This window comes from Coturnix japonica, chromosome 10 (assembly GCF_054131305.1).
Source record: "Coturnix japonica strain WE chromosome 10, WE-NBRP24, whole genome shotgun sequence".
NCBI classification, from domain to species: domain Eukaryota; kingdom Metazoa; phylum Chordata; class Aves; order Galliformes; family Phasianidae; genus Coturnix; species Coturnix japonica.
This window is the reverse complement of record NC_140672.1, coordinates 25,628,910-25,654,633: the sequence shown is the minus strand read 5'-3', so window position 1 is coordinate 25,654,633 and position 25,724 is coordinate 25,628,910. Positions and strand designations below refer to the sequence as shown.

General features: G+C 48.5%; 1 protein-coding gene across 1 annotated transcript in view; it reads left to right on the top strand.

Annotated features, from left to right (window-relative positions):
- Positions 1-15,219, top strand: part of LOC146759520 (olfactory receptor 14J1-like) — a 28,513-nt gene extending 13,294 nt beyond the window's left edge. The window contains exon 3 of the mRNA XM_085510417.1: positions 15,166-15,219. Within this exon, the coding sequence (XP_085366543.1) occupies positions 15,166-15,219 (54 nt within the window). The remainder of the gene's footprint in view (positions 1-15,165) is intronic.
- The last annotated feature ends 10,505 nt before the right edge of the window (positions 15,220-25,724 follow it).

The following is a 25,724-nucleotide window of genomic DNA, read 5'->3' as shown; positions in this document are numbered from 1 at the left end:
ATAATTCACTCTTGTTCTGCCAGTCCAAGTCTATTTGAGCCACCTCAATTCTGGCAGCTCGATCTACCTGATGGTTGTTTTGTTGTTCTGCAATAGCCCGACTCTTGGGCAAGTGTGCATCCACGTGACACACCTTTACAATCATATCTTTTTTTTGAGCAGTTATGTTTTTCTACAGTTCAGCAGCCCAAATAGGTTTACACCTCCGTTGCCAGTTATTTTGTTCCCACTGCTGTAACAACCCCCATAAGGCATTTGCCACCATCCATGAGTCAGTATAAAGATAAAGCATTGGCCACCTCTCCCGTTCAGCCACATCTAAGGTCAGCTGGACAGCTTTTACCTCTGCAAACTGACTTGATTCTCCCTTACCTTCAGTGGCCTCTGCGACCTGTCGTGTGGGGCTCCAAACAGCAGCTTTCCATCTCCGATGCTTCCCTACAATATGAAATGATCCATCAGTGAAAAGAGCATATTTCTTTTCATTTTCTGGTAGTTCGATGTATGGTGGGGCCGCTTTAGCACATGACACCTCTTCTCCTGGTGATGTTCCAAACTTTTTATCTTCAGGCCAGTTCATGATCACTTCTAAAACTCCTGGACGATTGAGGTTCCCCATCCGCGCTTGTTGTCTAATCAGTGCAATCCACTTGCTCCAGGTGGCATCGGTAGTATGATGAGTGGAGGGAACCTCCCCTTTCAACATCCGGTTCATCATTGACAGTCAAGGTGCCAGAAAGAGCTGCATTTCAGTACCAGCTACTTCGGAAGCAGCCCGAGCCCCCTTATACGTGGCTAAGATCTCCTTCTCAGTTGGAGTGTAGCACTCTTCAGACCCCTTGTACGCTCAGCTCCAAAATCCCAGGGGTCAGCCTTGGGTCCCTCCTGAGGCTCTTTGCCACAAACTCGAAGTGGGACCTTTCTCTCCAGCAGCAGTATAGAGGATGTTCTTTACATCCTGTCCAGTCCGTACTGGCCCCAGGTCCACGGCACAGGCTATCTCCTGTTTAATCTGTTCAAAAGCCTGCTGCTGCTCTGGGCCCTATGCAAAATCATTCTTCTTCTGCATCACCTGATAAAGGGGGCTTACAATGAGGCTGTAGTTTGGAATGTGCATCCTCCAAAAGCCCACTGCACCCAGGAAAGATTGTGTCTCTTTCTTGCTAGTTGGTGGAGACATGGCAGTGATTTTGTCAATCACTGTTGGGATGTGATGACATCCATCCTGCCACTTTATACCTAAGAACTGAATTTCCTGGGCAGGCCCTTTTACTTTGCTTCACTTAATAGCAAAACTGGCTCATAGAAGAATTTGAATTATTTGCTCTCCAGCACAGCAGCACTCAGTGGGGGTGTGAACTCATTCAGGCCACGGTAGTCTACTGTCAGCCTCCATTCTCCACTGGCTTTACGCACTGGCCATATGGGACTGTTAAAAGGTGAGTGAGTTTTACTGATCACTCCCTGATTCTCCAACTGGCGAATCAAATCATGAATGGGGAGCAAGGAATCCCTGTTGGTGCGATACTGCCGTCTGTGCACTGTCTTTGTAGCAATCGGTACCTGCTGCTCTTTTATTTTTACTCGTAGCAGCCTCACAACAGATGGGTCCTCTGACAGGCCAGGTAAAAATGACAGCTGCTTAATGTTGTCCATATCTACAGCAGCGATTCCAAAGGCCCAGTGATACCCCTTAGTATCCTTGAAATGCCCTCTTCTGAGGTAATCAATACCAAGTATGAACGGAAACCCTGGGCCACTCACATAGGGTGTTTTTTCCAGTCTTTACCAGTGAGGCTTATTTCAGCCTCCAACACAGTCAATTCTTGAGAGATATCCAGAAATATGGATTGATTCTGTCCCTTCATGACTGGAGGGCATTAGGGTACACTGTGCACCGGTATCCACCAGTGCCTTATATTTCTGTGGTTCTGATGTGCCAGGCCATCAAATCCACACAGTCCAATAAACTCTATTATCCCTTCCACTCCCTTGACTGAGGGCAGGGCCCCTCTATTTGTTACCTGTGATGACTGGAGCAGCCGTACTGGTGGTTGGACTGTTTTGTAGTTCCCTCACCCGTGCTCATAGTACAGGAGTAGGCTGATCATGCCACTTCCTCATGTCTTCTCTGTGGTCACGTAGGTAATACCACAAGGAAACACGTGGTGCAATTGTACTGTTGTTCCTTGCTCGAGATGGAAAGCGCGTATGTCTAATAGCTGAGTTTTTTGATGATACACGTGAAGGCTTTACGATTGTTAATGGCTTTACGACCTCTCACCTTCAACTGAAGCAGCAGCTAGGCCAATTACCAAGTGACACCAAGGTGATGAAGTGGCAAAATGGCAATTTATTGAAACAGACACATCCTTATATAACCTACACCTTTTTGTCTACACCCACTGTATTACACATCACTAAGATTCTTCCAGAATATGGGGAAGGGCCTGTCACGTCACAACAAGCTACCGTCCCAGCTGTCCCAACAGCGAAGCAACCAGGTAACAGGAGATTCATTCTGGTGCCGTGTGAACTCCTTTCTTACGCCTTCGATTTCAGTCATCTTCAGAGGTTGACAAATAGTAATAGAGATTTCTTCCTCATCACTTACTTCTTCATGCCACTTTTCCTTTTGCCTTTCTCTGTGCTGATCCAAACCTGTCAGCTGGATCTTCTGTTGCCTCCTCCTCCACTTCTTTTTTCCGTTCTAGACGTGAGGACACCCATTTCCATTTCTTGCCTTCCACAAGGGCAACTGATATTGTTACTGGTGCCTCCTGTGACTGATCAAAATTGACTTGGGGATTTCCCTTTTTGGCTTGAACCTCAGCTCGGAAACTCTCTCTTTTCGGAACAGTGTTCTATAGAGCATGGTAAGCACAAGCCAAGCCCCAAATAAGTCGTACCCCCTTAGATCTATCTAGGCTGCACCATCCCTGACTCAAATACTGGCTTAGTTTCTCGGGATCCCACAGGTGTTCAAGAGTTAAATCCCATGACATTGCGGGCCCCCACGTGTTGGCGAACCTGAAGGCAAAAGTCAGCGTTCTAGGACAAACAACCACACAATAATATAGTTAAATATAGCTGTGTCCATCTATTGCCTGAAAAGCCGTACTTTTATAGCAAACAAACAAGGGTGTTCAAAAATCACACGTACTAATTGGAAGAAAGCTTCTGCAATAAGAACCCTAAAACCCCGCTTCAAATCCACGAGCCTTTCATTCTTTTCCTAAAGGTGTCCTTGGTTCTCATGCTGTTTATCCTGCTCCGCAGCTGCTGCTCTGTAAAGTGCTTATCTTGATCCATGGCAGCTGCTCTGTAAAATTCTTCTTGTATTACAACAGAATGGCAGTTCCCTGGGGCCTCCAACACACCTCCAGCCAGCTGGCAAATGCCACTGAGGACCTTTAGGAAAGACATGCCCTGGGTAGTGACAATGTCCACTGGACAACTGTGAGCCCCACAATGGGTCTGGTACCTGTGTGCCATCTTCTGAACACCAGTAGTACGGTGTAGATGCAAGGCCCAGCCAGGCAAAATCAAAACATGCTTCTGGAAGGGGATGCATTCTGAAGAGTCGTTACACTAATGAGAGGACCACAAACATTCACTCAGCTAGCTCCAAATCTCTGTGCCTTTGCAGGCCTAGGGTCTTGTTTGGTTCACAGAGACATGGTGGGTTGATTCTCAGCTCTGTACTGTAGCAAATGGGGTACAGATTCTGCATGACAGATGGGCAAGGAAGAAGAGAAAAGGCTGCTGCCATCCATGAGAGGGCACTGAGCTCTGCCTGGGGATGGCAGAGGAGCCACCTGAATACTGATGGAAAGGGCTCAGAGAGGAGAGCGGCAGATTCTGTTCCTTGCTTCCTTGTAGGGAATGATCAAATCCTTGTAGGGATTTTTTGTCTTTTTTTTTTTTTTTTTTTTTTTTTTTTTTTCCTTTAATTCAGATGCTTTCAGGTACAGAGACACAGACAGCGATGCCAGTGCCATCATTGCCCTGTGACTAAATCCCGGCGCCCACCACTGCTCTTCCCTGCTGCCTATTTGATCCCTCATCCCCCAGGTTTCTCCCGTCTCAATTTCTGAAATACTCACGAGTCCTGTTCAATTTTAAGTTGATACCTCCCAACTCCCTCGCTTATCTATCCAGGGTGATTACTGGAATTTGCTCCATTCCTCAAAAGTCTGCTTTCAACTCCTTCACCGTGATTCTATCTATCCCCTCCTATCTGTGTCTAACTCATTTCTTGTGCAGATATTCCCTACGAAAAATAAACCTCAATAGAAGCTGCTTGGACATGGCATGCAGTTGATCACTGTGTTTGACTGTTCATTCAATTGCATCACCTTTCCTTCTGTTTGTTGGCCGTAAATAAAGAGAATTCTTTGTTTTTCTGTGTGCAGCTGGTTCTCTGTGGAAAGCCAGTGGGAGTTGGTACAAAGGAGGTTTAACACTGAGCGGGTGACGGTAGAGGAGAAGAGTGATGTGAGGAAAAGTGATGCAAGTTCCATGGGGCCAATGTGAGTAGGAGTGGGATGGGGAGGTTGAGGAGGAACTTTGTCAACACAGTAACAGTACAGAACTCATTGGGACATCCTGGATTGACATCAGTTGCAAAGTGCTTCTTTAACTTCTTGTATAAAACAAACTATAAATAAATATACAATAAATGCATTTTGGATTCTTTCTCTTTAAGCTCTCTCCATTTTGCTGAACACATTCTGAAAACCTGAAGAAGAGAACAGGAAGGTACAAGGCACAAGAGGCTCTTTAGGTTATAATGGGCCCCAGTGAGGGTGCTGAGTCCATCAACCTCCAGTGCAGAGAGAAGTTTGCACAGAGTGCTCAAGAAGACAAAGTCAGAAGTAACAGGGAAGTTTCTTGGAATATTAATGGTCCCACTGAGGGCCATTACCAAGTAAGCTTCCCAACAGACTAGTTAGAGAAGATAACTGGAAGCCATGGCTACAGGCAGGCAAAGGCACTGGCATGCTAAGAAACCTCTCCTTTCCCTTACGAAGCAGACAGGTCAAGCCCTGATTGCAAGACCAGAAATAGGGAGATCCTGTCTCTCATGTTGGCTCAGGGCACTTCCTGTGGCAGTGAGTTGGAAGTCTATATGATGTTAAGTGAAAGACATAGGAACGGAAGATCCCAGGCTCTGCATGTGGTGCAAGGATGCTGTTAAGTTCCTATCCCACATGTGCCCTGTGTCTCATCGCAGGATGTGGGATGTGAGAAGAGCCCAGTCTGAACAAGCAGTCAATCCCTGTGAAACTCTGAACTTCAGATCTCTCAGTTCCAGTGCCCTCCAGTGCACACTCTCCCATAGTTTTATGTCCTTTATGTTATGCGGTGCCCAGAAGTGCACCCAGTGCTCCTGGTGAGGCTGTAGCAATGCAGAGCAAAGAGGGACAAACCTTTCTCCCACCCAGCTGGCAATAAATTGCTTTATGCGCTCCAGGGTACCGTTGGCCTTCTTGGCTGGCTGGGCCAGCCAAGATTTAAAATTCTTCTTGTATTACAAAACACCATGTTCTCTTTCTGTCTAGCCGTATGCAGGAATTTCTGTCCAGAAGGGTGCTGGAGAAATAGTATCAAAAGCTCTGCTGAAATCCTCAAGGATTACATCAACTGCCTTCCCTTGTTCAGCTCAATGGATAAAGGTATCATAAAAAGACCTGAAATTAAATAGGACCTTCCCCTCTGTATCTTGTGTTGTCTGTGACCAATGACAGAATTGTCCTTCAGCTGTTTTTCCATAACTCCCACCATCATTTTCTCCATAATTTTACCAGGCACTGGAGTGAGACTGACAGGTCCATAATTGCCCGTGTCATCTTTCTTGTTCTTCCTTACAATGAGACAACATTTGCCAGCTTCCTGACAACAGGTATGACCCTAGATTTATTAGATGCCATTGAAATGCGAGCCCAGAGCATGCTAAAGTGTCATCAGTGCAAGAACGTAGATGTGCCATAGCTTTGCAATGCCTTGAAATCCAGACTATGCCACAGATGGAGCAGAGAGGAAGATCTGCCTCTTCTGTTGTGAGCTCATCCTTTCAGTAAGCTGAATATCACTACGTACTCCATGGGGTCAGGTGCAAAAGACACACTGAGTGCCCTAAGCACGTGGCTGCAGTGGTATTTAGGATGGCCAAGAATACCTCCATTCTGGCCCTCAGCTGATGCTCCAGAAGGAGGTGTCTATCTCATAGATTTTCCGTCACAGTTTACAAGCACTAGCACAAAACTAGGATCACCCAAGGCACCTTGGGCATTACTGAGAGTCTGTGTATAAGCAGTGCAGTCACTGTGGAATAAAAACCAAGGATTCAGATGAGGGACTCACACACAGACACCTCACTGTGCGCATCTGAACTCAGCTAGGTGAACTTGAAGCTCCCGTGGTTCTTTGAAAAACAGATCCCAATTCAGCCCCAGGGTTTCCATCTGAGGATGAGATGCCTAACACTAGAATAAGGATGGGATGGTCTGTTGATAACAGGACAAATGGAAATGGATTTAAATTAAAAAGGGGAGACATAGGTTAGATGTGAGGAACCTATTTTTTTACACAGCAACACTGGAAAATGTTCCCCTTAGAGGCTGAGCATGATGATGGATGGGATCCTGGGTTTACTCTGGGTTTACCTTCATGTCAATACAGGTTTCTACTCATACTTTTCACTAGGTGAACTCTCACTTTACTCAAGGTTTTACTCACAATTCACCATCAGGGAGTGTGATCTGGAGATGGGCTGGTGGAGTGACTTGCTGGCATCCCCGCGGGAAGGCTGCCAGGCAGATACCCCCAGAAAAGTGGTTGACTCCCTGCCCTGTCACAGTCGGACAGACATGACTGATGAGGAGGGTTGGAAGAGAGTCCCAACTCAACATCACAGGAGCCCCCCCATGCCTGCCTAGCCCTCTACCCCTGCTACCTCTAAGCAACAGGTTTGACACATTGAAATCTGAAGGAGATAAGAATGGGGAGGCAATGGAGGATCTGCCTAGGAGAGAGCCTAATGCAAGGCAGTCACTACCAAGCCTTGTGACTTCCTCTGCCATAAAAGAAAGAAGGGTGGCCGTGGTGGGTGACTCCCTTCTCAGAGGAATAGAGGGCCCCATTTGCAGACTGGACCCGAGTTGTCAGGAAGTCTGCTGCCTTCTTGGCTTCAGGTCAGGGACATAACAAGGAAACTCCCAATGCTGGTTAGGTCCACTGATTATTTTCCACTACTCATAGTTTAGGTGGGCAGTGATGAAATTTCTTAGAGAAGCCTACAAACTATGAAAAGAGATTTCAGGAATTTAGGCCATTTAGTTCACAAAGAGGGAGATCAAGTGATATTTTGTTCTGTACCTTCAGGGGCAGTGAGGGACACGGAGCAGGCTTGGAAAGCAAAGCAATGAACAATTGTCTCAGAGGTTGGTACTGAGCCAGAAACTTTGGGTTCTTTGATCACAGGGCAGTTTACTTGGCCCATGGTCTGTTATCCATGAATGGAACCCAATTGCCTCAAAGGGGGAAACAAATCCTAGCACAGAATGTAGTGGGGCTTATCGAAAGAGCTTTAAACTAGCTACGATGGGGGAGGGGACAAAACAGAGCTCACCAGAGATGAGCCTAGGGGAATGCTGTTTGAGTTGAAAGAGAGGCAGATGCCTCAGCTGAAGTGTCTACACCAACACAAGGAGCTTGGTCAACAAGCAGGAGAATCTGGAAGCAACTGTGCATCTGACAAACCATAACCTAGTTGCTATTACTGACTCATGGTGGGACCACTGCCATGACTGGAGTGCTGTGATGGATGGTTACAAGCTCTTCAGAAGGGATAGAGGAGGAAGGAAGGGTGGTGGTGTGGCCCTTTATATTAAAGAGAGTTTTGATGTTGAAGAGCTTGGGCTTCAGAATGAAGTGCATGTTTGTAAGGATCAGGGGAAAGGCCTGTAAGTGTGACATCTTGCTAAAGGTTTCTTATAGACTGCCTAATTGATGGGTGAGGCATTCTATGAGCAGCTTACTGAAGTCGCAAGATTGCCAGCACTCATTTTCTTGGGAGACTACAACTTCTCTGATATATGCTGGGAATATAATAAATAGCAGAGGAATCAGTCCAAGAGGTTTATAGATTGCATGCAAGACAGCTTCCTTACGCAGCTGGTATGAAGTCCTACCAGGGGTGGTTCCTTGCTAGACCTGCTCTTCACTAATAGTGAAGGACTGGTTGGAGTTGAGAAGGTTGGGGACTGTCTTGGGCAGAGTGGCCATGAAATGGTAGAATTCTCTATTCTTGGAGATGTCAGAAGGGTGATTAGCAAAACTACTATCCTGAACTTCTAGAGGGCGGACTTTGACCTGTTCAGGACACTTGTAGCACAGGTCCCTTGGGAGTCGCTCCTTATGGGTAAAGGGGTCCAGGAAGCCTGGACACTCCTCAAGATGGAAATCTTAAAAGCACGAGATCAGGCTGTCTCTGAATGCCATCAGGTGAGCCATAGGGGAAGAAGACCAGTGTAGTTGAACTGGGAAAAACTGTTGAGACTCAGGAAGAAAAAGAATCTCCATCGTCCAGAATAAGGCACAGGATACGGGGGGAGATTACAAGGAAGTTGTTAAGGTATGAAGGGAGGAATTTAAGAAGCTACCTTACTTCCTTGTCCATTAGTCCATGCCCAGAGCTTCTCAGCCATGCCCCTGTCAACTGTAAGCTCCATGCAGAGGTCAAATGAAACACATAGGGCACAGCCTTCTGCTGGGTGGATACAAGTGTTGGTTGAACTGGACGGGACAAGCCCTCCCACCATGCCCTCCTGGGAAAATGGCCACCCCAAGAATGGCAGTCTGCCTCCTCCATGACCCCATCTGAAATGCTCCTACACTGATTGATTAAAGGGCTTTAAACCAGGTCTGAAGGGGGAAGGGAGGGGAACAGGATGTGACAGAGAAGGGCTGAGGGATGTTGTTGGTGTTGGAGATTGCAGGGAAAGCCTCTGAGTTGTTCCATAGGACTGTGGGAGGATTCCTCAGAGAAGGTCTTGTTGCCAGTACCCCGTCCTAAATCTTACTGTGTACCCTCTGGGGGTAACCCCAACCTGCTGCTGCCCAAAATTGCCTGTAGACCAGTGCAGGTAGCGTGAGAAATAAACGGGACAACTCAAGAGAAAACCACAGAGCATTTCCTTTCATGCAGGCTTCTGCTTCTGAGCAAGGCCCTGAACACCAGTACCACAGTGTAGATGCAAGGCCCAGCCAGGCTAAATCAAAACATGCTTCTGGAAGGGGATGCTTTCTGAAGAGTCTTTACGCTAATGAGACAACCACAAACATTCACTCAGCGAACTCCAAATCTCTGTGCCTTTGCAGGCCTAGGGTCTTGTTTGTCTCACAGAGACATGGTGGGATGGTTTCCACCTCTGAACTGTAGCAAAGTAGGTACAGGCTCTTCATTATGTTTAGGCAATGAAGATGAAGAAAGGCTGCTGCTCTCTGTGAGAGTGCACTGAACTCTGCCTGGGGATGGCAGAGGAGCCACCTGAATACTGATGGAAAGGTTTCAAAAAGAAGAGCAGCAAATTCTGTTCCTTGCTTCCCGATCAGGAAGAACAAGAGGAGGGGGACAAGCAGGTATCTGAGTTACAGCTGGGATGGAATTGTTTTCTTCAGACTGTCTGCTATGGTGCAGTGTTTTGGTTCTAAGAGAAAAACAATGTTGGTAACACTCTGATGTTTACAGCTGCTGCTAAGCAGTGTTGTACAGAGCCAAGGCCATGGTCAGTGGAGTGCTCAAGGAGCTGGGAAGGAACAGACTGCCCACAGCTGACTGGAAGTGGCCAAAGGGATGTTTTGTAGCACCTGACAGCAAGCAGAAATTGTATTGAAAGCAGTGGCAGTTCATCTCAGTCTTTTCACTGCCCAGGGCCCAGCTGAGCATCAGTCCGGTGGTGATGAGCAAGTGCTTGTGCATCAGTTGTTACATACGATTCCATATCAACAGATATACAGTGATAACTATTACTCCTCTCCTTTTATATCTCTTAGAATACTGCTTAGTTACAACCCACACGTTGTACTTTTTTTCCCCAATTCTCTTCCCCATCCCACTGAGAATGGGGCAGTGCACAAAGCACTGTGTGCTGCTGTGCGACATGCTGGATTCAACAACCACCATCATTCGGGAGCCCGATGAGAGGCTCCAAGTGTTGAGATAACAGCACATCTGTCCAGAGCGAGATAACACAGGGCTTTGTGGGAGCTGGAGAACTGCAGGCCATGATGCTGATAGTTTCCCTGTTTGTGGAGACTGATGAGTCTTCTCATGAAGCTGCATTGCACAGCTCCTTGCTTGCTGCTTGTTTTCCCTGCTGCATCATTTGTCAACTTGGGATGCTGGATTAGGGTATTTATTTTGCTATGCTGTTTGACCTTGGTCTATATCACAATAAAATTAGCAGCCAACAAAGTGAAGTTTTGTGCACATTCAGCTCTGTGGTCATCTTTGGGTTTTGAAAGTAATATTGTTGGTATGATTAGGAATTACACATTTTACGTTGTCTTCTCTGGGAGCCAGGGGTATTCAAGGAGTGACTGGATATTGTGTTGAGGGACATGGTTAAGTGGGAGCTATAGGTAATAGCCTATATGGATAATGACCTATGAATGGCTGGACTGGATGATCTTTTAGGCCTTTTCCAACCTTGGTGATTCTATGATTCTGTGACTGAGGTTAAACATTATTCAGGAATATCAGTGAGAGATCTACCCCAAGGTGAGAAGGCTCTGCATGGCAGGGGGTGTGGGACGGTCTGGGCAGCTGCCTGGAGTGGTGGGCACCCCCAGGGCTTTGGAACTTCATCTCCGAGCAACTGCAGGATCCTGAGAAACTGGTAGAATATTGGGGGCAGGTCTGCTGTGGCTCTGGTAGCCCCCAAGAAACACACATGACTGCAGTGTGCCAGATCCAGAGAGCTGGAAATGCTGACAGTGCTGCAGCCTCTGCAACTCTTGGCACAGACCCTGCAGCAGCTCCAAGGTTTTACCACATGTCCTGCATTTGCTCTATGCTCTGGACAGATCCCGCTGTCACTCCACCCCTCATAATGAGCTCTGCAGTCACTCCTGCTACAGGTCCTGTAGCTGTTCCAAGTATTGCTATAAGAAAATGAAACAAATGCTTCCCAAGGGAGGTGCACTGTGCCAGGAGGTACAGCCCTGTAACCGTCCAACCCCTCCAATGAGCACAGTGGCTGCTGCAACTTCAGTCACAGGTCCTACGGTGATTTCAGCTCTGGCAATGGGCTCTGCAGTTGCTCCAACTCCTGCAGTAGGAAAACAGCCTCTCCAGTTCCCACAGTGAACCTTGAGGCTGTTAAAACCCCTGCAACAGGTCCTGGACTTGCAAACAGATATGCATATAAACTTCTATCATCTATGTATGATATGTATATGTATTAGTACATGCACATATGTTAGCCACTGCCTATATTGTATATATGTGAAAATATACTATATATATATGTATATATGCATTTATCATATTTATAATCATTTTCTTTTTATCTTGACCTTAGACCACAGATTCTAATCCTCAGCACTGCCTTGAGTCCCTTACAGATCTCCTTGGGACTTCTGAAACTATCCCTGGCAGTCAGTGAAATGCACCAGAGTATCTTGAAGTCTTCTCAGGGAGCAGCTCCTGAGGTACATTCCTTAAACCAGATTTGGAAGAGGCCTCCAGTTCTCTGGACCTGCTCCGAAGGGGCCCTCTTGTTATGGCAGTGACAGCAAGGAGACCAGCACTGATGCAGTCGTTCATATTGCTGGCTACTGACTGCTGTCCGAGAGTGCTGCTGTAGAGACAACAGGACTGTCATGAGACACAGAAGACATTCAGCCTGCACAAATGAGAAGACTTGAGAGCACTGTGGCGGTGTAAAGAGATCAGAAATGAAAATCACAGAATCACAGAATCACAGAATTGTAGGGGTTGGAAGGGACCTCCAGAGATCATCGAGTCCAACCCCCCTGCCAAAGCAGGCTCCCTACACCATGTCACACAGGAAGGCGTCCAGGCGGGTCTTAAATATCTCCAGAGAAGGAGACTCCACCACCTCCCTGGGCAGCCTGTTCCAGTGCTCCGTCACCCTCACTGTAAAAAAGTTCTTCCGCACATTCGTGCGGAACTTCCTATGCTGTACGTTGAGCTGCTGTCTGTGGCTGCACCTCCCCAAATCCAGACAAAGTAGGAAGAAAGAAAAGCTAAGCAAATGTCTTTTTTGAAACCTTTTTAGGTATCTTATAACGTATTCAGGGAATCTGGTTACATGTTTACATCAGCTCCTAAAGTGACAAAATGAAATTAGGTAGGAAAGAATTTAAATTCATTTTTATTTATAAGTTCAATAACATTATTTTCTTTTGCACATTCCTATATCTCACATAATCAAACAACCAAAGATACATAAAACATGAAGAAACACCACTGGGAATCCTATGAGGAAGTTGTGCATTTTATGGAAGCTGGAATAGTGCTTATTGCAACACCTTCCTCAGAGCGTGCTTGAGCTCCCTGTTCCTTATGCTGTAGATAACAGGGTTCAGAGTTGGAGGAACCACTGCGTACAGAAGTGCCACTGTCAGATCCAGGAGTGGGGAGGAAATGGAGCGGGGCTTCAGGTAGGCAAAAATGGCAGTGCTGAGAAAGAGGGAGTACACAGCCAGGTGAGGGAGGCACGTGGAGAAGGCTTTGTGCCGTCCCTGCTCAGAGGGCATCCTCAGCACAGTCATGAAGATCTGCACATAGGACACCACTATGAAAACAAAGCAGCCAAAGGCTAAACTGGAACCAAAAAAGAGAAGCACAACTTCCCTGAGGTAGGATTCTGAGCAGGAGAGCTTGAGGATCTGGGGGATTTCACAGAAAAACTGGTTGACAACATTGCCTTGGCAGAGAGGCAGTGAAAACGTACTGGCAGTGTGCAGCAGGGAACAGAGAACCCCAGCGCCCCAGGCAGCTGCTGCCATGGTGGCACAAGCTTTGCTGTCCATCAAGGTCCCATAGTGCAGGGGCTTGCAGATGGCAACGTAGCGGTCATAGGACATGATGATGAGAAGGGAAACCTCTGCTGACATGAAGAGGAGAAAGAAAAAGAGCTGTGCAGCATATCCTGCATAGGAGATGGCCCTGGTGTCCCAGAGGGCGTTGGCCATGGCTTTGGGGAGAGTGGTGGAGATGCAGACCAGGTTGAGGAGGGCCAGGTTGAGGAGGAAGAAGTACATGGGGGTGTGCAGGCGGCGGTCGCAGGCTACGGCTGTGCTGATGAGGCCGTTGCCCAGGAGGGCAGCCAGGTAGATGCCCAGGAAGAGCCAGAAGTGCAGGAGCTGCAGCTGCCGTGTGTCTGCCAACGGCAGCAGGAGGAACTCGCTGATGGAGCTGCTGTTGGGCATCTGCTGTTCCTGGGATTGGAGTTCTGTTCAGAGTGCAGAAGATAATGACAAGTCCAGACCATTCTCAGAGACACTCCTCCTGCTATAATATGAAATGTTTTTATTCTCTTACAACAGTGTACATTTAGCACCATTACTTGCATTTAATTTCATGTTGTTCAGCATTTCTTAAGCAGAAGCAGTATATGGAGCTCTAACTTTCCTCTTATTTTCTTATTCCTCCTCCCAGGATATTTTCATGTGCTTCATGTCTCATATCTTTAACCCAACTGCTCTTAGAGCCCCAAAACAGCCTCTGTGCCATTCAGTGTAAATTCTAAAAAGCTGCCTGCTTGCAGGTTAATTATTCATGTCTACTGATAATAGGGATATTTTCAACTGGTTCCATCCTTCAGGAAATTGGATACTGAGAGCACATCATGTGTGACTGTTCTCAAAACAAGCAATTGATTGAAGAAAAATTCTCAGAGCTGTGACAGCTCCTTTTACATTTCTGCTTCCAATCCTTTCTGCATTCCCCCAGAACAGGAAATTGAAACCCGCTGCATTGGCTCTCCTCTTGCAAAGTACCCTCAGAAACATACTGTTGTGCAGTGAAGCTGTGATCCTCTGACCTAGGCAGCAGCTATGGCAGCACAAGCACTGCCGGGGGGCTCCTTCCCCCCACACGTCTCCCCGAAGCACCCTGGGCAGCTCCCCGGGCAGGCTGAGTGCTGAGCCTGGCAGGCGGCAGAGTCCCATACCCGGCACACAGCCCCTGGGGCACAGCAGGGACCCTGCTCTGCAGGACAGCCCTGGGCACCCGCCTGCAGCCCTGGCTGCACAGCCTGCAGCCGTGCTGGGACACGCAGCCCTCAGGGCTGTGATTTCATACTGCAGCACAGAGGCCCTCAGCTGGAACCAAAGTCTTTTTCCACAGTAAAGAAACATGCACTGCTTGCAGCCATGTCTTCTATGGGATGTCCCACATTTATATAATCCTCTATTAAAAGCAGCTGCATTACCTACTGCAAGAGACTTACCATGTCATGGTCTGTGAGCATTGCTCCTGCTGCGTGCTCACAGCTTTCTCACACAGTACCCATCCTCCAAGTTCTCTCCAATTTTTCTCCTCTCCTCTGTCACCTGCAGGCTGTGCTGTGCACAAGAGCTGCTCCTGGGCACAGCTGCCTCTCTAAAGAGCTGCACACTTTTATGAGCTCCCTGTGTCCCAGGAGCCTGGTCCAGCTCAGCATAAGATGATGTCAGTTTTTATGTTTCCCACTCACCTCCCCTGAGATGTCCCTGGGTCCTCATGGCCATCAGCTCCTGAAAGACAACAGTGTGCTTTGAAATCTGCTCAATTATCCACCAGACAATTCCTGACATGAGGTGAATCGTACCAGGGAGTGTTTGATGAAACAAAAATTGCACCCAGACAACAAGAAGGAGGGTTGGACTTCCCCTGTGCAGGGCAGTGATCCAGCAGAGGCTGTACAGGCACCTCATCCCCAGATGGAAACCTTGGGGCTGAAATGGGATTCAGCGCCCCACGGACCCACAGGAGCTGGGATTCCTCTGGTTCAGCTAAGATGTGTACAAGGAGTGGTACAGAGCAGCTTTAATATCTTCTTTATAACTGTAAATTAATAAACTATAAATGTCTGCTGGATTCTGGCTCTTGAAGCTCTCTCTAGATAACTCTCCATTTTGCTGAACAAGTTTGAAAACCTGAAGAAGATTACAGAAAGGCACAAGACACAAGATGCTCTTTAGGTTATAATGGGCCCCAGGGCGCATTTGATGTTTAGTCCATCAACCTCCAGTGCAGAGAGAAGTTTGCACATAGTGCTCAGCAAGACAAAGTCATAAGTAACAGTGAAGTTTCTTGGAGTATTAATGGGCCCACTGAGGGACATTACAGGCAAGATTCCCAAGGGACTTGTTAGAGAAGATAACTGGAAGACAAGATTACAGGCAATGAAAGGCACTGGCATGGTGGCTCTAATGCTAAGAAACCCCTCCTTTGCCTTACGAAATAGACAGGCCAAGCCCTGATCCCCATACCCTTGTCATGGAGATCTGGTCTCATGTTGGCTCAGGACCCTAGACTAGTCACTGCCCACCAGAAACGGTCAGGAAGAGGCGGGGCTCTTGCACCTCTTGACTTCCTGTTTAAGCTCTGGTAAGTATTCTGCTCCGACATGGGTGCTCCCGGGCGAAAGGCTGCTGCCAGAAACACTGAGGAGGCCAAGAGAAGGGTCCCGATCTCACAGAAACAGGAGGCAGCAACCAAGAAGACTGCAGAGACCCAGACTGAGGTCCTGCACATGCCTTATAGGAAGGCTGCTGCCAAAATGTCTGAGGAAACTCAGACTGAGCCCCCAACCCAAGATGCTGGTGTGCAGGTCTCTGGCTGTACTGAGTGCCTGTACTGAGGGCTGTACTGAGTCTGGCCCTTGCAGGGCTGGGTGAGGGAGGCAGTGATTGTGTTCACTGCGACCAGGTGAACTACTTGCTCAGCCTCGTAGTTGATCTGAAGGAGGAAGTGGAGAGGCTGAGGACTATAAAAGAGTGTGAGAGGGAGATTGACTGGTGGTGTCAGTCCCTCTCAGCCTCAAGTTCTCAGCACACAGTCGAGGCTCCTAATGGAGCATGTCAGCCCCTGCCACCTCACAAACAGGTGGTAAAGGGTAACCAGCCAGCTGGCAACACTGCAGCCGGCCCCCTGTCCTCTCTTCCCCCCAGCAGTAATTTGAGAAGGGAGGAGAAGTGGAAACGGGTACCTGCTCGACGGAAGGGGCATCCTCCATCACGACCATCCCCGGCTCCCCAGGTGCCTCTGCAAAATCGGTTTGAGGCCCTGGAACTTGAGGGGGGGACTAGTGAGAGTGTGGAAACAGGTGCACCCATGAGGTTGCCTCAGGTGAAGCGGTCACCCCGAAGCCTCAAGACTGCTTCTACACGTAAGGACAGAAGGGTGATTGTTGTAGGTGACTCCCTTCTGCAAGGAACAGAAGGCCCTATATGCCGGCATGACCCTACCTGCAGAGAAGTGTGCTGCCTTCCTGGGGCACGGGTCAGGGACATTTCAAAGAAAATTTCTAGATTGATTCATCCTTCAGACTACTACCCACTTTTAATAATTCAGGCTGGCAGTGAGGAAGTTGGCAAGCAAAGCCTGAGGTCCATCAAGAAAGACTTCAGGGGAATGGGGCGAATACTTGAAGGAGCTGGGGTGCAGGTGATCTTTTCTTCTATGCCCGTGGTGTCAGGAAAAGATACAGGGAGGATCCAAAAAACCCATCTCTTAAACAGATGGCTTAAGAGCTGGTGCAGACACAAGAATTTCGGCTATTTTGACCATGGGGCAATCTACACTGCACCTGGAATGATGGCTGCTGATGCAAGCAGCCTGTCCCTGAGGGGTAAGAGGGTATTAGCTGAAGAATTAGCGGGACTCATTGATAGGTCTTTAAACTAGGAACGAAGGGGGAAGGGTGCAAAATAAGGGCTACTGGGGTTGAACGGTGCATTCGAGGGATTGTACCAAACTCTGTGGGCAAAGATTGCAGAGTGCAAAAGGAGGGAGTAGGGCAGGAGGATGCTGGGGATGCCGCTGTTCTAGCGGATCCTGGATCGCTTATGAAGGTGGTGAGACGGACAGCCCGGCTGAAGTGCCTTTATACTAATGCACGGAGCCTGAGTAACAAGCAGGAGGAACTGGAAACTGTGATGCACTCTGAAAATTATGACATTGTTGCTATCACAGAAACCTGGTGGGATGACTCCCACAATTGGGATACTACCATCGATGGCTATAGGCTCTTTAGGAGAGATAGGCGAGGTAGGAAGGGTGGGGGAGTCGCCCTTTATGTCAGAGATTGGATAAACTGTGAGGAGCTCCCCATGAGAAACAGTCAAGAACAGGTTGAGAGCCTGTGGGTTAGTATTAGAGATGGGACTAATAAAGGTCAGCTGGTATTAGGGGTATACTACAGGCCACCTGATCAAGGGGAGGCTGCTGATGAGGCTTTCTTGCTCCAGATGCGTGAGGCGTCTGGCTCACGGGCTCTTGTCCTGGTGGGGGACTTCAACCATCCTGACATCTGTTGGGAAAACCACACGGCGAGCTGCAAGAGCTCCAGAAGGCTCTTGGAATCCATTGATGATAGCTTTCTGGTTCAGGTATTGGACAGACCGACCAGAGGTCAAGCGTTGCTGGACCTGCTGCTCACCAACGCTGAGGAGATCATCAAAGGCGTCAAGGTTGGAGGCTGCCTGGGCTCCAGCGATCATGCCCTGGTTGAGTTTGTGATCTCAAGCGATGTGGGCCTGGCAAAGAGCAGGACCAGGATGCTCAACTTTAGAAGAGCAGACTTCAAGCTACTCAATGGAATGCTGGCCAAGATCCCCTGGCGCGCTGCCCTCAAAGATAAGGACGTTGAGGAGAGCTGGCTACTGTTCAAGGATGCCCTCCTGGCAGCACAAGAGGTCTCCATTCCCCTGATTAAGAAAGTGGGCAGGAGAGGTAGAAAACCGGCATGGCTCAGCAAGGACCTGCTAAGAGAACTGAGGGTGAAGAAAGGGGTGTACAAGCTCTGGAAACAAGGCTGTGTCACCCGGGAAGAATACAGGGATGCCGTCCGAACTTGCAGATGTGGGATCAGGAAAGCCAAGGCGCAGGCAGAACTGAACTTGGCGAGGGATGTGAAAAACAATAAGAAAACCTTCTACAGGTACATTGGCCAGAAGAGACAGGCCAAAATGGGCATACCTACTCTGGTAAATTTAAAAGGAGAAATGGCTTCAACAGATGAAGAGAAAGCTGAGGTGCTGAATGAGTTCTTCACCTCGGTCTTCACTGGTGGCCATGATTCTAGTCTTTTTCACGTCCCTAAGTCTTGCACCCCCATACCTCTATGTGGGGACCAAGGAGGTAAATCCCTCCCCACTGTAAGGGTAGAGCAAGTCCGAGAGTGCCTCCTTAGACTGAATGAGTATAAGTCTATGGGGCCAGATGGCGTGCATCCCAGGGTCCTGAAGGAGCTGGCTGAGGTGGTTGCTGAGCCACTCTCCATCATATTTGAGAAGTCGTGGCTGTCAGGTGAGGTCCCGGATGATTGGAGGAAGGGTCACGTCACTCCCATTTACAAGAAGGGGAGCAGGGACGACCCGGTGAGTCTCACCTCTGTGCCTGGGAAGATTATGGAACAGATCCTCCTGGACAACATGCTTGATCACATAAAGAACGAGCATGTGATCCGAGACAGCCAGCATGGCTTCACCAGGGGAAGGTCATGCTTAACTAATCTTGTGGCCTTCTATGATGGAGTGACGGCGTTGGTGGATGAAGGGAAGGCGACCGATGTCATTTACCTGGACCTGAGCAAGGCCTTTGACATGGTCCCCCATCACATCCTCATCTCCAAATTGGAGGGAGGTGGATTTGATGGGTGGACAACTAGATGGATAAGCAATTGGTTGAAAGGCCGCAGACAGAGGGTGGTGGTCAATGGCTCTATGTCCAGGTGGAGGCCGGTAACGAGTGGCGTCCCTCAAGGGTCTGTCTTGGGACCGGTGCTCTTTAACATCTTTATTAATGACATCGATGAGGGAATGGAGTGCACCCTCAGCAAGTTTGCTGATGACACCAAGCTGAGTGGTGCAGTTGATACGGTGGAGGGAACAGATGCCATTCAGAGGGACCTTGACAGTCTGGAAAGCTGGGCTCGGGTGAACCTAATGAGGTTCAACACGGCAAAGTGCAAGGTTTTGCACTTGGGCCGGAAGAACCCCAGGCACCTGTACAGGCTGGAAGGAGTTGTCCTTGAGAGCAGCTCGGCTGAAAAAGACCTAGGGGTCCTGATAGATGAGAAACTTAACATGAGCCAGCAGTGCGCTCTGGCAGCCCGGAAAGCAAATGGGATCCTGGGCTCCATCAGGAGAGGGGTGGTCAGCAGGGATAGGGAGGTGATCGTCCCTCTCTACTCTGCTCTTGTGAGGCCCCATCTGGAGTACTGTGTCCAGGTGTGGAGCCCTCAGTACAAAAAAGATATGGAGATTTTGGAAAGGGTCCAGAGGAGGGCCACAAAGATGATCAGGGGGCTGGAGCACCTCCCCTATGAGGACAGGCTGAGGGAGTTGGGTTTGTTCAGCCTGGAGAAGAGAAGGTTGCGGGGTGACCTCATTGCAGCCTTTCAGTACCTGAAGGGAACTTACTCCCAGGAGGGGAGTAAACTCTTCGAAAGGGCTGATAATAGCAGGACTAGGGGAAATAGTTTTAAGTTGAAGGAGAGAAGATTTAGGTTGGATGTTAGGGGAAAGTTCTTTACTAGAAGGGTGGTTAGGTCCTGGAACAGGCTGTCCAGGGAGGTTGTGGATGCCCCGTCCTTGGAGGTGTTCAAGACAAGGTTGGACGGGGCCCTGGGCAACCTGATCTAGTAAATGTGTATGTTTGGTGGCCCTGCTAGGCAGGGGGGTTGGAACTACATGATCCTTGAGGTCCCTTCCAACCCGGGTAATTGTGTGATTCTGTGATTCTGTGTGACCCTTCCTGGGGCAGTGGGATGGAGGTCTGTATGATGTTAAATGAAAGACATGGGGACAGAAGATCCCAGGCTCTGCATGGCGTGCACGGATACTGTCAAGTTCATGTCCCATGTGTGCCCTGTGTTTCATTGCAGGTTGCGGGTTGTGAGAAGGGCCCAGTCTGAGCAAGCAGTCTATCCCAATTAAACTCTGAACTTCAGATCTCTCATTTCCAGTGCCCTCCTGTGCACACTCTCTCATAGTTTGATGTTTTTGATGTTCTGCATTGCCCAGAAGTGCACCCAGTGCTCCAGGTGAGGCTGCAGCAGTGCAGAGAATACAGTGACAATCCTTTCCCTCACCCAGCTGGCAATAACTTGCTTGATGCACTCCAGAGGACCATTGGCTTTCCTGGCTGCCTGGGTACACTGCTGACTCACATTCAATTTGATGCAGACCAGGACCCCCAATCCTTTTCAGTCAGACCACTCTCCAGTGTCCCATATCCAGGCAGTGTGTCCAGGGTTGCCCCTACCCAGGTGCACAATCAGGCACTTGTTCTTGTTATGCTTTATGCACTTGGTGCTTAGTACCAACTGGTACCCACTTCTCTGCCTTGTCCACATCTCTCTGCAAGTCCTCTCCACCCTCAGTGGAGGAAACATCACATCCTCATCTGGTCAAATCAGCAAACTTGCTCAGAACATCTTCTAGTCCTGCATTCAAGTCATACATAAAATATGAAAGTGGCCCTAAAGTGGAGCTCTGGGGAACCCTGATAGTGAATATCTAACAGCCTTAATGAACCCACTGACTATAGTCCTTTGGGCCTGACCTATTAGCCAACTGTTCACCTACCACGTTATGTTTCTGTCTAGCCATATGCAGTACATTCTGTCCAGATGGGTGCTGTGAGAAATAGCCTGAAAAGATCTACCGAAATCCTCAAGGATTGCATCAACTGGATTCTCTTGTTCAGCTAAATGGATAACCATGTCATAAAAGGATCTATAGTTAAACAGGACCATCTCCGTTGGAACTTGTGTTGGCTGCAACCAATGACAGACATTCAGCAGGGCTGAAGCGGCTGCTTCCAAAGGCAGGGCTCCCGTGTGCGCTGTGGGATCTCAAAATGGACTCCAAGGGGCCCGACTGGTCTGGCCCAGCCAGCAGGCTGCAGCACGGCCTGGTGAGGCTCAGTCCTGACAGGCCTGTCTCCACAGCCCTGAGGGTTCGTACAGCAGAGCTTCTGCCCAGTGGGACCACATCCATACAGCAAGGCAGGCTTCGGCTGGTTAGTGAGCGAGGCTGGGAAAGCTCACTGTTGTAGTTTTGTAATGTGGTTGGTGTTGCTATTCCACATCAGAACATCATGTGGGATAATGGGAGTTAAGAAGACAAGTTTTTCTTTCTTTTCTTTTTCTGTGGACTGCCTTAAATGGGCATGGGGTGAAGGAAGTAGCACTGGAGGGAAGGTCAGGAAGGTGTCATGGTTTAACCCGGTTCCCTGCAGGAGACAGCGTGGTTGGAACTTCCCACTTCCCGCAGCCCATCGGTGAGATTTGGACTTGTTTTTCTCCTTGTTGAAAATCTCTTTGCTGTTTAGTGTCACAGGGTTCATTAAAATGCTGCTTGTTCTCAGATCGTTGCTTTTTTTTTAAAATTTTTTCCCTCCCTAGGGGGAAATTCCCATTCGCAATCTCCCTCACCGTCCCCTCTCTTGGGGCACATGTGGCCAGGCTGTGCCTCCATGAAGTACCGCGCTGTTAGAGCAGGGAGGTACTTTGTTCCTTCTCTCCCTGTGTATATTCCCGCTGTCACGGAGTGAGCTCTGGAGAGAATTCCATGATAAAACACGTCAATCACATCACAGCTTCAACTATGGCACTTATGACTATTGGATTGCAAGCAACACGTATTGCGTAGCCACCACCTGCATCCTGATGAGTCCTTGGATGAACTAGAGAATAGTCTGTGTAAAGCATAAGGTCACAGAGCCAATTTCCAGCCACATGAGCACCAGTCATGACTGATGTACCCTTTCTTTTCTAAGAGCCTCTGCACAGCATCCTTCACTCTCTGCATGGCGGTAGCTGTGTTTTTTTCCCTGTCGGAGGTTCTATTCCTTTTGAGCATGTTAAGAACCTCAGTCATTACCGTGATCCCGGTGGCCTTGGTTAGTGGCCAATGGAGGGTGGAGCAGCACCCTCTGAAGTTCCTCCTCTTCCTCATCCTCCTCATCCGCCAGCACTTGAAATGCCCCTGGCATGTTGCAAGACACAGCCACTGAGTAGGTGTAAATGAGGGATCGCCAAGGGTCATGGCATGTCAGGTTGTCAGTGGTGTTTACCGACACATTGAAGGTCATAACTGAGATATTAGGTCTCGTGCTGTAGTTCCCTGGCTTCAAGAAATATCCAGGGAGGGGAACCCCAAACCAGCAGAGTGAGAAAGGGTCCCCTACAGATGCGAAGGCCAGGCATATCACGCCATTCTCCTGGTGGGAAGTCAGAGTGGCCAACTCTTTCCAGAAATGAGATGCCACATGGTTGAGCAGAAGTGAAAGTTCCAAGGACAGGCATTGTAGAGGTCTTACCCTAGAGTTCATGGAAGATTCTATTTCATGATTTATGAAATCTAGTCGTGAACTGAACCATCTTTGTCTGGAGTATATGACTCCCTGATTGTCCAATCTGGTCTGATTCTGCAAACACAATGACAATGCAAAGCACCAGCAAGTCACTGCTATCTTTGCTAATTCTATAACTGACAATAAATGAAAAGCAGATGTATCCTTCTATTCAGGCTTAAATATGGGGAAGTCTTGAATAGAGCACAGATCTCCTTGATGTAATGCTGGACAGTTTCATCAAAACTGGTGCCACAGGGGATTTAGGATCCATTAAGGCTGAGGTTACAGCAACAACCGTGGACCTTCTTGAACTGTTCTCCTCCGACTTCTTTGTCTCCTCTCCTCCCACCCCAAGTGCATTTAGCAGAGATGAGCCTGCTGTCTATCAAGAGCTTTCAGCCATGGAGCCCCGGAAAAATCTCCTGGGGAAGCAGTGAGGAAGAGAAACTCCAATCCTCTGGTGTGCTGATCTGGGCGGGCTCCTGGGACTCATACAGGTGGGCAGTGCTGCAGAGAGACAGCTTTGCCCAGGAGCAGCTCTTGTGCACAGCACAGCCTACATCTCCCAGAAGGAGAGAAGAGAAAAAGGAGAGAGCTTCCAGGATGTGTGAGGTGTGAGGAGGCTCTGAGTTTCCTGCAGGAGCATTGCTCACAGAGCATGACACGGTAAGTCTCACTTCAGACCTACAGCAAGTCTCTACAGCAGCACTTCAGGACAGAAGTAAGTAGCCAGCAATATGAACGGCTGTGTCAGGGCTGGTCTCCTTGCTGGCACTGTCATAGAGTTATCTAGATCAGTCTGTGTCCACGACAGGGGGAGCAGTAGGCCCGTGGGCCCCATGGCCCCCAAAAAATGGGAAGGGAAAAAGGAATGGGGGAGATGGGAGCTGGGCTCAAGGAAACAAACAGAGCAGCAGCAATGACCTAAGGAGGAAAACTTGTCTTACTGACTACTATATATGGAATACCAATAGGAAAAATGACAAAACCAAGATATTCCACCCTCAATTCTACATCACTATATCATGCTTAGAAAACACATCTGAATGCAAATAAACAGTAATTAAAATGCATTACACACACAGTTCTTTATACTACCCTGGTGGCGCAGTGGTAGGAATGCCGCCTTGCAACACTGTGGCCCGGGTTCGAATCCCCCCTGTGGCGCAAGTGGTAGAAGTGCCACTGTGCTACACAGAAACTCAAATCTCGGGGGTTGGACTCGATGATCTCTAAGGTCCCTTCCTACCCGCACGAGACTATGAGACTATGAGACTATGAGACATATATATACACGGAATTACTGACTGCACTCCCCCAACATCAAATTCCCTTGTGGTACGCATTGAACATCCCCATCTCTCTGCATCGCCCACCAAGCGCACCCAGGTCCCTGGGCAAAAACAGTTCCACGGACAGGTTTGCCCTTTACAGAGGCTGGAAGGACCCAAACAGCTTTTCCCAACATGTTCTTTACATGAACAACAGTGACCTTATCTCCCTCTGCAGTATACAGGGGCTGGATTGGCTAGGACCATCACAACTGACTGATCCTCTAGTACTGACCAACCAAGTGGCTTCTGCCAAAGGCTTTACCCAGTGCTTCAGTGTTCCACCACCCATTGCTTACAACATAGATTTCAACAACCCATTGTATTGATCTTTTTTACCAGAAGCTGGTGCATGGTAGGGGATATGATAAATCCACACAATGCCATGATCTTTGGCCCAAGTATTTATAAGGGAATTTTTGAAAGTCATCCCGTTATCAGACTCTTCTTTCTGGGGTGCCATGCTGCCACAGGACTTGTTTCTCATGACCCAATATGGTGTTAAATTCAACAGATTTAGTGGTCAGTGACTAATTCCAGACATGTGCTGAGTCCTCCCAGAGTGTTTGCTCAAGGAGGGCACTCATACAAGGATGGGATATCATAGAATCATAGAATCACCAAGGTAGGAAAAGACCTAAAAGATCATCCAGTCCAGCTGGTCACCTATCACCAATAGCTCCCACAAATCCATGGCCCTCAACACAACATCCAATCATTCCTTGAACACCTCCAGGGTCACTGAATCCACCACCTCCAACCTAGGAAGTCCATTCCAGGTCCCAAAGTTCAGGACGTGGCATTTGGTCTTGGTGAACCTCATCCCATTGGCTTCAGCCCAGCTCTCCAGCCTGTCCAGATCCCTCAGTAGGGCCTTGCTAACTCCAGGAAGATCCACACTCCCAGCCAATTTGGTGTAATTTGCAAACCTACATAGGATGCACTCAGTGCCCTCATCCAGGTAATCAATAAAGATACTGAAGAGGACAGGCCCCAGCACAGACCCCTGGGGAACACCAGGTAGGCACACAGGTGGGTGTCCAGGCGGGTCTTGAATATCTCCAGAGAAGGAGACTCCCCAACCTCTTGGGCAGTATGTTCCTGGGCTCCATCACCCTCACTGTAAAGATGTTCTTGCACACATTCATGCAGAACTTCCTATGCTCCAGTTTCTGTTCCATTTCCCCTTGTCTTGTCTCCACACACTGCTGAAAAGAGCCTGGTCTCTCCACTTTGATTCCACACTTCACATATGAGCACTGACATGAGAGCAACCCTCTCCACCTTTCCCCTGCGAGCAGAGCATAGCAGAAGAGACACAGTCCCCATGTATCACGCAGTGTTATTCTGCTTGCCAACAGAAGAGGCCAGTCTTTCTCTATGCTCCATCTGTGGCATACTCCAGAGTTCAAGGCACTGGCACATCTATGTTCTTGCAATGATGACACCTTAGTATTATCTGGGCTCTCATTTCAATGGCATCTAATTAAGTCTAGGGTCATACCAGTTGACGGGAATCTGGACAATGTTGTCTCATTGTAAGGAAGAGCAAGAAAGATGACAGGGGCAATTATGGACCTGTCAGTCTCACTCCAGCACCTGATAAAATTATGGAGAAAGTGATGGTGGGAGTTATGGAAAAACAGCTGAAGGACAATTCTGTCATTGGTTGCAGCCAACGCAAGTTCCCGAGGGGAAGGTCCTGTTTAACTTCAGGTCCCTTTATGACACAGTTGTCCATTTAGTTGTACCAGGGAAGCCAGATGATGTTATTCTTGAGGATTACA